This window comes from Antennarius striatus, chromosome 2 (genome assembly GCF_040054535.1).
Source record: "Antennarius striatus isolate MH-2024 chromosome 2, ASM4005453v1, whole genome shotgun sequence".
NCBI lineage: Eukaryota > Metazoa > Chordata > Actinopteri > Lophiiformes > Antennariidae > Antennarius > Antennarius striatus.
The window spans coordinates 12,375,593-12,389,430 of NC_090777.1; the positions used below are offsets into that span (position 1 = coordinate 12,375,593).

The 13,838-nt window shown below is 41.0% G+C and overlaps 1 protein-coding gene across 2 annotated transcripts; it reads left to right on the forward strand.

The window, feature by feature from the left end:
• Nucleotides 1-129: 129 nt before the first annotated feature.
• brpf3b (bromodomain and PHD finger containing, 3b) lies at nucleotides 130-13,764 on the forward strand. 2 transcript variants are annotated; one of them, XM_068332173.1, is made up of 13 exons: nucleotides 130-446; nucleotides 1,452-2,992; nucleotides 4,457-4,613; nucleotides 4,775-4,906; nucleotides 5,374-5,502; nucleotides 7,085-7,397; nucleotides 9,110-9,403; nucleotides 10,055-10,645; nucleotides 11,482-11,563; nucleotides 11,655-11,743; nucleotides 11,892-11,986; nucleotides 12,163-12,317; nucleotides 12,551-13,764. In XM_068332173.1, exons 2-13 carry the CDS (start codon nucleotides 1,476-1,478, stop codon nucleotides 12,732-12,734), a joined length of 3,738 nt encoding a protein of 1,245 aa, XP_068188274.1. In that variant the 5' UTR covers nucleotides 130-446; nucleotides 1,452-1,475; the 3' UTR covers nucleotides 12,735-13,764. The 2 variants fall into 2 exon arrangements, with proteins under 2 accessions (XP_068188274.1, XP_068188283.1); XM_068332182.1 differs by having other exon boundaries at nucleotides 11,658-11,743.
• The last annotated feature ends 74 nt before the right edge of the window (nucleotides 13,765-13,838 follow it).

Below are 13,838 nucleotides of genomic sequence, written 5' to 3' on the forward strand. Positions count from 1 at the left end.
AAATGTCGAAAAATGTATTTACTTAAATAATTATTTTATTTTGGAAAAAAGATATCCGGAAGTCCTGTGTTTTACTTCGCCTCATTTCGGTTTAGCATACAATCTAGAAAATAGCTACCAAGCTAGCCGAGGGAGGCTAGTATTCACCCTACTCATGAAATTGGGTCGACGATAAGATATTTATTAGATTATTAATTTAGATGTGGCATCTGTGTTATCTTTATGAATTTGGGACTGACTTTAGCTCCCGAACGCCGAGTTTAAAAGAAGTTAAAGTGTCAGAATTTGGAAAACTATACCGGCTGTAACAGCAAACTGTAGCTGGCTAACGATAGATGCTAGCTTCGAGACTACTGCAAGCTAAGGCGTCCGGCTAGGTAACCATTAACTGTAGAGCGGCTTAGACCGCCGGTTGTGCTAGCTGTGTCAATCAGGTGCCATTATAGGTAAGTTTTCTTCGCACCGTTTATTTCTTATAAAATCACTCGTGACGTTTAACGACATCAATTCAGTGTTTGTTCAACCTATTTTTCGCCTTGTCAGTGGTTAAAAACAATAACAAGTCATCTTAAGTACTGGTACTGCCCATCTGTTCAAGTTAGCAGTTAGCAAGTTGATCGCTACTTGTCTGTACTTTTATGTCCGAGTACAGAAATACTGTGCTTTTCGCATACCAGCTTTGACAGATAAAAGGCTGCTTAAATAGCATAACACTGTTATGAAACTTTAAGCTGCCAAAAAGATTTTATCACCATTTTTAAACTGTAAATATGGCTGACATTTTACTCCCGAAATAAGGACGCTGATCATTATAGACCTTGGTGTCGTTAGACCCGATTGGTTCTGGAGCAGATCAGTCAAAATTCCTGAAAGCTGATTGGATGTAGAAGTTCTGTTGTGGGTCGCCTGATAGTAGTTGCCAGATTTTTATGAGCCAAAGTCCTGAAAAATCTTTGAATGATTTTTACCTTTCTGCGTTGACAGTCAAGAGTCAGCCTCAGCTGGTAGTTAGTCATGGGTTGCATTTAGACGTGAGAAAGAGTGTAGTACTGTGCAGATGATTTTGTCAGATATGAGCAGAATTTCAAATAATGTTATTTGTGCTCGTTTTGCATAGCTTTATGTTGTTGTTACAAATCTATATTATCTTTTCTTATTATCTTTAATTATATGGTGATCATGGAGTGAAATTAAAGTATTTGCAGATCTAGGTAATCGAGATGAAGTAATTACTGGATAATTCACTAAGATAACAAGCAAAAAAAAACAGGACCATGCTATAAGATAGGACAATGTCTTATGAAGTGTATACTTAATAAATGGAATGATGACATTTAATTTTTTACTCTGGTATCTCTTTTTAAATGTGTATTATTGAATTAAATATGAAATTTGTATATTGACTAATATTATAGTCAGTCACACTGTTATATTGTATGATTTTAACCCAGGAAGAAAAGTGTGATCAGTGGCCTATGAGGAAACCACGTCGTAAAGGCCAGGGGGCTACAGGAGGTGGAGCTGATGTCAAGAGGCTCAATGGAACAGTTGGTGGGCGTGGGGCTTCCCACCAGCGATCTCCATCCCCTTACAGCCTTAAAGCCTCTCCAAGCAGAGAAACGCTGACTTATGCCCAGGCACAGAAGGTGGTGGAGGTGGAACTGGATGGTAGGCTTCATCGCATTTCTATTCTGGAGCCCTTAGAAGTCATCACTGACAATGAGCTGATGGCTCAGGACTTAAGTGAATGTAACAGCAACAAGGAGAACAGTGAGCAATCATCATCTCCCACCAGCAGCGCCCAAACAGTCCACAAAGCCGTCACAACCCGAAACCGTAGGAAAGACTCTAAATGTCCTTCTGTTAAGTCATTACCTTCCAATAACAATCCCCCTAATTCTCATACACAAATACCTGAAAAAATTAATATATCACATCCACAAATGACCCTCCCTGAACCTAAATATCATGTTCTCGAAACATTTGTGCCAGTTGAGGTACCTCCTCTGCCTACAGCATATTACCGTTACATAGAACGCTTGGCCGAGGACCAGGAAGCTGAGGCAGAGTATGACATGGATGAAGAAGACACTGCCTGGCTGGAGATGGTGAATGCAGGCCGGATATCAGAGGGATATTCTGCTGTGACTCCAGACACTTTTGAGCTGCTAATAGACCGACTGGAAGAGGAAGCATACCAGGAAGCCCGCAGCCGGGTTCCTTCTCAAAGCGCTATTGATGATGATGCCTTTTGCTGTGTGTGCCTGGATGATGAGTGCCTCAACAGCAACGTCATCCTCTTCTGTGACTCCTGTAACCTGGCTGTGCATCAGGAGTGTTACGGGGTACCTTACATCCCTGAGGGTCAGTGGCTTTGCCGCTGTTGTCTTCAGTCTCCGCAGAGACCGGTTGACTGTGTTCTATGTCCGAATCGTGGAGGTGCCTTCAAGCAAACAAGTGATGGACATTGGGCACATGTGGTCTGTGCCATCTGGATCCCTGAGGTCTGCTTTGCTAACACAGTATTTCTAGAGCCAGTGGAAGGGATCAGTAACATTCCCCCGGCACGCTGGAAGTTGACCTGTTATTTGTGTAAGCGGAAGGGCCGAGGTGCATCAATTCAGTGCCACAAGGCCAACTGTTACACTGCATTTCATGTCACATGTGCTCAGCGTGCTGGTCTATTCATGAAGATAGATCCTGTGCGAGAGACAAACATCAATGGGACCACATTCTCTGTTAAAAAAACTGCATTCTGTGAGGCTCATTCACCACCAGGACAGGAGACCATATCGGATGAGGAAAGCGAAGGAAGAGTGGTGGGCAGCAGAGGGAGAGCGAGTCGAGGACGGAGCGCCTACACAGAGGGTCCCGTGACACCAAAAAAAGGCAGAACGTCTGAAAATGACACCAAGAAGAATGATAAAAAGAAAGGGAAGAAAAGCACAGATTCAGCAGCACAAGTTGCATTACCTCAGATCCCCACAAGCAGGTTAGTGTATAACATACTAATGTGGTTCTGGTTGGTAAACGTCATCAAAAACATTTTAAAGCTTTATATCTGACCAAAGCATTTTCCATTAACAGCATACCTTAATTAACACAACAGAGTGCTAGTGGTTTGTAACACTGACAAAGTATTTTTTTCATTGTTTTGTGATATTTTGTATGTTATTATTTTAAGACTAGACAATATTTTGCATCCCTCAGAATGTTTTTTTTATAAACTGGCTCCTTTCTATGAATTGGGTATTGCTCATTTCTTACTAGTCATAATGGTAGAAACAAGTTGCTTATTAATATGTATCTGACAGCTATTTATATGTATGTCCAGTACATATGTTTATGTAGTGTATAGGTGTATTGTGTAAATACTTACATAGCGCAGGGAGATTGTTTTTGTCTCCTGAGGTAAAGAATATTATCTAGTGTGACATTTTGTGATCAACAGGAATTTACGGGAATTACAAACTGAGATTATCTTTAGCTGAGCCTTTTTTTTAAAAATTGAGGCAGATTTTTATAATTGCAGGGGGAGACTTCAAAACTTGACATTATGGTCAGACAATTCTGTGAGGAAGCATACACCACTTGTTTTCCCACTGACGGTCTCATAATTTTATGGAGTATATGTAAATGGTGCCTGTGAAAAGAAACTGTTAATGATTTCACCATTTAAGTTTGTTGTGGTGAACCAGAAACCAATAACTGTGACAAGTCTGCATGCATTTGTGGATGATCCATCTCTTGACTGACAGTGTAGATGGTGATGCTGGTGGTGACTCAGTTTGTTTCTTCATGTTGTTACTTATTTTTCAGTAGCTCTATGCTTTCTTAGTGCTAACACTGTTCTACTGAGCTATAGGGGCAACAGATGCTTGGACTCGCAATGTCTTTTTGATTTTTTTTGCAAACTGAGTACATACAGTAGAGGATAATGTCAGCTCACACAGCAATTCAACATAAGATCATGTAGGTGATGTATTTCCCACACATGCAATTTTTAAATTTTATTTTCATGCAGCATCTGGTGGAGAAATGGTAGAAAATGACAGATTTTAGTATTTATAATTAAAATAACAACATTTATAATTATAATTATGAAAACAATAACATTGAGTAAAATGATAATATTCCCATTAGTTGATTGTCTCCATCTTAGTTTGCAAGATGATAAAGCACAGACTACTGGGAAGATGTCAAGTTAGTAACATGAAATAATTAGACATGAAATGAAGAGAAGATGAGACGTGCCAGTGCATCATGGGAAGTCCCAAAGCAGACTAAAGGCATAGCAGTATAGCTAAAAACTAGCCTAAGGGAGCTTAATCATAACCTTTATCATAAGGAAAATTTTAAGCCTACTCCACAGATTGAGCGTAAACCCTCCACAGGAGGATAAGTCAAGGATGTTTCATTTTACTTTTACCAGCCTGCATCTTTGTGTCTTCTACAGGCTGAATATCATCTGCAAAGGAATCATCCTCCAGAGGAAAAACCAGTTTATGCAGAGGCTGCATAGCTACTGGTTACTAAAGCGTCAGTCAAGGAACGGTGTTCCATTGGTCAGGCGTTTGCACTCTACCGTCCAACCCCAGAGGAATACTGAACAGGTCAGGGCAGGGAGTCTAACAAAAGCTTTCTGTGTATTGTGATGATTACAGTTCTTAGTTGTGTTATTCAGTGTAAAAAATTTTAAAGATTTTCTGAATGCCTACACATTTTTACACACTGTAAAGTACAATTCTAAAAAAAATATTTTTTTTCTCTATAGCCTGAAGTGGATGCAAAGGTTTCCGCTGCAAGAGAAGCACTGAGGTATTGGCAAAAGCTTCGGCATGACCTCGAAAAAGCCAGGCTGCTTGTGGAGCTCATCCGAAAGAGGGAGAAACTCAAACGGGAACAGGTAATCGCCACATCTGAGTTTCACATGCCAACAGTCTTGATAACCCAACAGATATTTCAGATTTTACAGGATTTGTCCTATAGAGAGTATGTACAGACTTGTATCCCTCCCTAACACAAATGCATGGCAAAAGAGATCAACAGGTGGCAGCTATGAATGAGTAGAGCCGGTTTCCCTAAAGGAAAACAAACACATCCTTTTTTTAAACATAAAAGGCATTAAATATATAATTCACCAGACATTTCTGCTCGAACGCTAACCGTACCAACACTTGAAGTGAGTCTTAATGGGAACTTCCTTGCAGTTATAATTTAATTGTATCACATTTGACAAGGTAAATTTTGTTGTAATATAATATGCTTTTTGTCACTCAAGGGCCTCTTCCCCTTAAGCTTTCAGCAAACTTTAAAATGGTGTTTCAGCCTCTCTTGTTTTGACAGCATCTTCATGCCCTCTGAAAACTGCAGGTCAAAGTTCATCAGGCAGCTCTGGAGATGCGGCTGACACCGATGTTGGTGTTGCTTCGTGCCACTCTGGAGCAGCTACAGGAGAAAGACTCAGCAAAGATTTTTGCAGAACCTGTCAACGTGAAGGAGGTTAGACATTTCAGTGCTGCGGCAATGAGGCCTGTATTCAACATTAAACACAGTGACAAAGTGAGATGGGCAGATGGGTCCACACATCTTTCTCCTCATCCCTTATTCCCATTTCAGACATTTTTTTAAATGACATTTCTAATGTCACTGAACAGAACAACACAGGATTCTGCCGCCCAACATTCCCTCTAATTTGTCATGCGTGTGTGCATACACACTAGCTCCTTGATTACACTGACTACCACTGTGAGCAACATCAGATGTGTGCGCTGTGGCTCACACCAATAACACATCTATTCAAAACCTGGGATCATAGCAAGTTACATGACTTATTAAAAAAATATCAAATTACATCAGCAATTATATGACTTCAAGACTTTTTATTTGTCACATGCATGAATGTACAGCAGCAGTGAAATGCGATCACAACTCCCGCACTGTGGAAGCAAAATAGACATAAGCCAAAATACAATTTCTCCAAGCGAGATTAATAAAGTACATTTCTTTCTTTCTTCCAAATATATATAAGTATGTACACTCTTATATTCTTTCATTCATTTTTTATTTTTTTTGTCAATCTCATACATTCAATACACTATATATTCAATCCCGAGTAAAGAGTGTGAACAAACAAGCTATTATGTGAGACAGCTGCTCTGGGAGAAATAAAACAAATGCACTGTTCTGAAAACTTTCACATTTTTCACAATGGCGTGTGCTGTAGCTGTGATGCAGTGTAAGTTCCTGTAGCTCTTTTTCTTTTTAATGTCTATTCAGTTTTTATTAGTTTTTGTTACCCATAAATTATATAATAGTTACAGCATTCAATGATTAACACCCATACCTAAATAATCTTAACAAATGTCACTAGAATGGGTAAATGTGACTTAAATTTTTCCTAATATTCATGTCTGTCTTTCTCATTTCTCCAACGGTTGTACTCTTTGTCCAGGAGTCATCTGCTTTGACTTTATGTCCAAACGTGCCACTTCAGGACAATTTCTGGACGTAGTTTTGATATGATTCATTAAACTAAATCCTCTTTCACAGTCTGCACTGCAAACTTGAAATGTAGCACAAATGTCCACAAGCGTTGAGATCTCCTTTAGCTCCTTGCATCGTAGTGCTGCAGCCACTACATCTGAGAATGTCAGAATGTTTTACAACTTGCTCATCTGTTTGCACCCGACAGCCAGAGTTACACTGCAAAATGTTTTTTTTAAAAATTCCCGTCTTAATGCATGTACAGTTTAGGTTTGATTTTATTTCATGCTCTGCATTGATTGTTTTGTTTGTTGAGCATGAGCAAATAGTGCATCCTTTGGAGAAACACAAAGCATATATTAGCTGTAGACAAAAGTCTACATAGTTGCTGAATTGACCAATATTTGACAGATAAATGGCAAGGAAGCTGAGTTATGCTGTAGATAGCAATCTGTTCAGTTGAAGGATGATATTTAGGTCCTGTCCATCATTAAAAGTGTAGGTGACACAATGCCAAGGTGAATACTGAATGGTGCTTTGACGTTCTCCATTTTTTACTGTTTTTGATCAACTTTTTCTTTTGTGCTGACGTCCTCAGGTTCCAGACTACCTGGAGTTCATCAGCCATCCCATGGACTTTTCCACTATGCTTTCTAAGCTTGAGAGTCATGCCTACCGCTCAGTGGCTGACCTCGAGACTGACTTCAACCTGATGGTCTCCAACTGCCTCCTCTACAATGCCAATGACACAGTGTTTTACCGAGCAGCACTGCGTCTTCGAGAGTTAGGGGGAGCCATACTTCGCCACGCCCAGCGACAAGCCACCAACACCGGCCTGGACCTGGACTCGGGCATGCTGCTCCCAGCGTCACCACAGAAACAAGACTTTTACAGCTGCACCTGGGAAGATGGTATGTCGCAGCCGTCAGACTAGTTCAGGAAGGCTGAACACATACATCCCTCTTGTCATGTTATACTTTATTTAATTTAAATACATAGTTCATGATACAGTAAAATAGCTAAAGACATTTGAGAATTAGAGATATTTTGTTAATAATACACAATTGATGTAATATATCAAACTTGTCTGTAGGGTCTTAAAAAACTCAGCTATCCAATTTATCAAAAATTGGAAAATAAAATGCTTGAAAACTGACCTAAATTATTTACACCAAAATAGAAAAAGTAAAAGTCCTGATCTTGGAGATGCAACTTGTGGAAGAATATAATCCACCAAAGTGTCACTTAAGGTTACGATGTGACATCATTTTATTTGAAGCTCTCAATTCCTGTCAGTTGTCATTTTTCAGTGAAGTTTATTTAATGTGTATTTCAGTCAGTGTAGGGATGGAAAATCCATATCATCGGTATTATCACCTCTTCGTTAAGACATGTTGAAACTATTGGAAAGACCAGCAACTGTCCTAACTACAGATGCATCGATAGAATTTCTCTGGTGGAACATAAACAAAACAGTTGGTGTTCCACAAAACAGATTTGAAATGATTAACTTGTGACTAAATGAAGTAACATGCTATAGTCTGCTGACACGTGATACGTGAGCTGCTAACGCTGAAGGCTAATGTTTACAGTATTGATAAGCCACTAGCACATTCGACAATCAAACAAAAGTACTTTCAACCATTTCAAAGTGTCAAGTTTGAACTTAAAGTTGACTTTTGTCTGGGTTTACTTAGAACGCACAGGAATTTATGACGCATTCAGGTCTTCTCCCTCTTCAGAAGTAAAAATCTAGTTTTTATTAACGCAATCCAAATCCCTGACTGGGATTTGGATTGCTGTCTACCCCAACTTCTGTTGAGGGTAGACAGCATTTATATATTTTGCAAAGCACATTAATCAAAAATTGTTTTAATATTTCATAGTCATTATTTAATATTTAAAATATAAGTTAATTTCAACAGTCAGATATTTTAACCATGGTTCAAAATTAAGACAGTTACAATTTATTTGATAGATCAGAGGATACATAAAAAAGCAGCTTTGTCTTTTGATTTTATTTATTTCAGTGAAAACAACCAACAACACGTATGTCGGGTTTGCTCATCTGCTGCTTTTTTTGCCTCTTCATGTCATGTGATCTGTAGGTTCACTGTCATCCCAGCTCACATGTGTCAAAGTCAAGGCCCGGGGGCCATATGTGGCTCTCCACATCATTTTATGTGATCCATGAGAGCAGTAATGGTCAGAATATTTAAAAATAAGTAGGTCAAAAGTGTGTTTTGGCCAAAAACTACTGTACATTACCCACAATGCAGTAATTAAGCCCATTTTAACTTTGAGAGAAATGTTTTGAATATGGTTAATGTCTTAGCTTGTGTTTTTTATTTTTCTTTGTTCTCTTGGATAGTTTGATCCATGGTGGGACTTATGTGGGTTTCATAACCTGACAAATTGAAAGGATTTATGGTATAACAGAGAAACAAACATATTTGTAATGTTATTTAACATTAAGAAGTAGTTTATTTTACATTACACTAAGTTAAATTTAGTTACATTAATTAGTTACATCTGGCCCTTTGAGGACAGCCATTATGCTGCTGTGGCCCTCGATAAAAATGAGTTTGACATCCCAGTCCTAACTCCTTCCTTTTCTTTCCAGTTGACAGCGTACTGGATCCAGACAACCGGGTTCATATGACCGTGGAGGAGCAGCTGAAGGAGTTGTTAGAAAAGCTGGACTTTGTCACATCCATGCGATGCAGTGGCGCCAGAACCCGACGCATGCGGCTGCTTCGTCGAGAGATCAACAGCATACGCTACAGGCAGGGCCAACACCTGCGCCACAGCTTTCACAACGGACACCTGAAAGAAGACGAGGACGAGGACGGCGATGATGAGGAAGAGGACGACAAAGATGTCAAAGCAGAAAATGAGCCTTCGTGTTTGGACAAAGGTGTGTGATGGAAGTCGCCAAACGTTTCAACAGTATGAAGTTGCCAATGCATGAACCTTTACAAGCCTATTTAATTCAATGAGACCAGTTTTAAAAATGAGCTAACAGAACATTGTCCTCAGGTAATTGAGCCAGGGTCCCCCCCACGCACCAAACCCCAACCACCCCACTGTCTCCAATCTAGTAAGTAGGGGCCCACAGAGTCTCGTTAGCCATGGCTGCCTCACAACTCCTCTCTTTCCCAGTGCCCTCTATGTCTGCACCTCTTCTATACATCACTCTCATGGACTCACCACTCTCCATCGGCCACATAGTCATACCATATCATCCCACTTCTGACCACAGGCTAATCCAGACAGCCTCTGCCATAGAGGAGGGGGGCGGAGCTCCTGTGATCTGTGTCCATTGAGTCATAAAATAGCTGCTATGTTGCTGGGGTACAGTTGTACACCACTAGTCTCGAAGTCCTTCATATCTCAAGAAATACCTCCGATCTCTTGGACGTGGTTAGGGTGTTTAGAGTGAATTCATTATGAAGTGACACCATGTTGAGTATTACACCACCACATCACACTACATACTAAATGGGAATTCATTTCAAATCAGTGCTGAGTGCAAATTAAGTGAAAATTTTCTCCTTTTATCTTCCAGAAGACCTCAAATTCACCTCACCCCCAACACTGGAACCTACAGGGCTGGCTCCTTCACCACGCCAGGGGGACGCACCTCTGGAGCCCCCCACCCTGAGGCCGATCACAGGGGAGCCCCAGTCCCCCAGCTGGCCCTGCAAACGTCTAAAGCTGGACAGTGACCTCTCAGATAGCCCAGCAGAGAACATTAATTGCACTAAAGCACTGGAGCGACCAGCGTTTCCACCTCCCGTTTTGCACAGTGAAGGACAGGTGGATGCAAACGGCCTGCCAGAGCTCAGCACCCCCCCACGGCCCACCACTGGAGGAGTCGGACGAAGAACCTCCGTTTTGTTCAAGAAGGCAAAAAATGGAGCCAAGCTTTTCAGAGAGAGAGACAGCCCCATTCTGAATGGAAAGGGGCTACAGGACGATAATGCAAGCAGTGCACCTACAGTAACCCCCCCTACAGGCAGCACCCCAGCCTCCACAGCCATAACCACACCAAACAAGACGCCACAGAGAAGCACAGGACCCCCAACGCTTAAAGAAAAATGGACCTCCAGTCAAGACGAGCCCTGTGAGATGACACCAAAACATGCACAGGAACATGGTGAGAAGCTCGGGGGGTTGTTTTGTTTTTTCCAGGGTTGGAGTCAGCACCTTTAGGGCACACTGAGAACATTCAGGAGGATGTGTTCACCTAAATGTTGAATGTTCTCAGAAGTCAGAATGTTCTGACTTCATCTCATCAGTCATGATACAAACGAAGTCATACAGCACTAAAAAGGCTCATTTGTTAGTGGTGTGTCTTCTAGTTTGCTTCTACTGAACTTATCCTCAGCTCTAGTTGTGCTTTCAGGAAGTACAGTATTTTCAGCACTATAAGCCACACTTGGTTATAAGTGCACCTCCAATGAATGGCCTATTTTAAAACTGATTTCATAAATAAGGCACGCTGGACTATAAAGCGCACCTTCAATGAATTGCTTTTGACAGTCATTGATATTAACTCATTGGCTGCCAGTGTTTTTGTAGCGCTTGATCTCCTTCAGTGGACCACCTCCAGCGCTCCGGACATTTATGGGTATTTTCTTTCTGTTCTGACCGATTACAAGACGCTTCCCTCAGAGTGACGCCCTGTTTGTTAGTGGGTGCGCACTGACATACAGAAACTTTGTTGCATCATAAGCTGCCGCAGCTTATTCTTTTTGCTCTGTTCACCGTCCTCCCTTCCGTAACTGGATCAGACATCATGACACTAAATTCCATGATTTATATACCTGATATTCACTGACAAGCGTCGCCAGAAGCCTTTGTCATAAAAATGGAATTGTTGTCTATAGACGTCACTGGCAGCCAGTGATTAAAACATTTTCTGTCCAGTTTTATTCTTCAGTCATGTTTTTCAGCATCGATTCTGCTCAGATTCTTCTCGTTTTCTTTCAGGACTGACCAATGGCTTCAATACGCACCAAGACTGTGGGTCTGACACTGAATACCGGTCTTGTCCAGTTCTACACAAAGAAATGTAAAATAGAGTTGTCTTCTGTCGGTGCTGGTTTGACTGTAGTAATTACTGGCAACAGGCTGACGGTACTGTACCATGTCCTCTCTCACAGCAGCTCACCTCCCAAGCGAAGCCTTGGGAAACCAGCTCTTTCCAAAGTTCCTTTCCTGGAGATACACAATGGAGGCTTGGATTACACTGGTGATCATTTTTTGTCTACTTTTTTATTGCTGACAAATGTTTGAGTATTTAAATCTTTAGTATGCAGTAAGCAGAATGTCTGCAGTAATTTTCTCTATTTTCTTTGTATACATAAAATGACGACGTCTGCTGCTTTTTTGTCTTCCAGGCAACAGCAGCCAAACGTCTGAAGATGAGACCGAGCTGGAGCCTCTTGAGCTGGTCTGGGCCAAGTGTCGTGGATATCCCTCCTATCCCGCCCTGGTAATCCCTTTTTCTATCTAATATAAATGAAATGGGACAGGTGCTGAGACAGCTTTCAGCAAAGCACATTTGAAAGCATTTCAATGTGTGAGTTCTAATGTGATGTTATAGGGCATCTGTCTGCCAGGTAGTACAGTCAGGTTTTCCATTATAGACCGACCGTATATTCCTTCCAGATCATAGACCCTGAGATGCCCGAGGAGGGCCTGCTACACAACGGGGTGCCCATCCCCGTTCCGCCCAAAGATGTCCTGCACTTGGGGGAACAGAGGCAGGAAGAGGCCAACGTGAGGCTGTACCTGGTGCTGTTCTTTGACAACAAGCGGACGTGGTGAGGGTCAAATGGACACGTTGGACAGGCCCACATGGACATGTTTTGGTTCAGCGCTTTTTAGATGGATGAACTGTATGCTAGAGATAACTACTACATTATTTTTCCCTGAAATTAAAAATATACATGCCTTTTCTTTATTCGCAGACAATTCATTTATATACAGCCCTATGCTAATTGGAACACATAGATTCATACATAAAAGCTGTAACTCTCCAAATCTGTGTTTGCAGGCAGTGGCTCCCTCGTGATAAGGTGACGCCCCTGGGTATCGACGACACAGCGGACAAACTGCGCATAATGGAGGGTCGCAAGTCCAGCATCCGCAAGTCTGTGCAGGTGGCGTACGACCGGGCCATGATCCACCAGAGCCGCGTCAGCCACAGTCAGGGCTTTGTGGTCTCCAACTACCTGTAGAGGGTGGTGCTGGGGCAGCCGGTGGAGAGCTGCTGCCAGCTGGATCTGTGTTCACTCTGGTCTGAAGAGTCGGTTGTGCGGCCTCTGCCCCAGGATTGGACTTTATTAGCAAACCACTATTGTCTCAGACAGAGCAGAGTCATTTTGTTCAAGCCATCGCTGTAGACGTGAAGCTCCAGGCGTGGCTGATGTTACCCTTTACTTCACATGATGCTGCAGTGGATAGGTGTTAATACCGTGTTGAGGGTGTATCGAGGAACCTGCGTCCTCTGTGGGTCTGTTGAAGCTGTCTGCCTGGATCATATGTAAAGAACTTTACCCTTTATTTTTTATGATGCTACTGCCAAGGATTGAAATAGTCAGAAAACAGATTTGACATATTTATATACCCCAAAAGACATATGAATGGGATAACTGCCATCTTTTATACAATAGCTTTTTACAATTTAATCTTTTACAAAGACACTTGTATATTATTAATGCACACGTGTATATATGTATGTGTATTATCAAATCTGTTTTAATTTAATGTTGCTGTTTTAAAATGCGTATTTCAATCAACCCACAAGGGTTAAAGTGAGGCTGTGTATATTTGTGGAGATGAATAGTTCCTGACTTGCTGCAGTATACTTGTCATTGATGTAATTTCATTGTGCTTCACGTGCAATGATCCATATTCTTTATATTTGAATTCTCTTTTGATACAGAGAAATAATTTATTTATGGAAGAAAACTATAGAAATAAAGTTATATTGGTTAAAGTTGAGAATGAAATCTTATTTAAACAAATGGAGTGAGTTTTAAGGAACATGCAGCCAACATTTTAGGTGAATCCATATTTGATTGATGATTTTACTTCAGAACAATACTGTCATTCCCTGTCGACCCCCGCCCCCCCGGAAGCTTTTATTTATTATTGAGAGCCCGCTTTTAATGAATTGGAAAAATAATACACTTTTTATAAGCTTGTACTACTTACATATTTCGCCTGTTAAAATATTTTGTCTGAACCAGTATTTCCAGTTTTAGGGAAACAAATGTTCTATTAAAAAACCTTTTGGGATATTTCACAGCAGTTTGTGTTCTTTCCTTTAACACTGGCTA

Coding starts and splice junctions, on each gene's coding strand:
- brpf3b (XM_068332173.1), top strand. CDS start 1,476: ATGAGGAAACCACGTCGTAAAGGCCAGGGGGCTACAGGAGGTGGAGCT. Junction 5,503..7,084: donor AACCTGTCAACGTGAAGGAG/GTTAGACATTTC, acceptor TGACGTCCTCAG/GTTCCAGACTACCTGGAGTT. Junction 11,744..11,891: donor TGGAGGCTTGGATTACACTG/GTGATCATTTTT, acceptor TTTGTCTTCCAG/GCAACAGCAGCCAAACGTCT.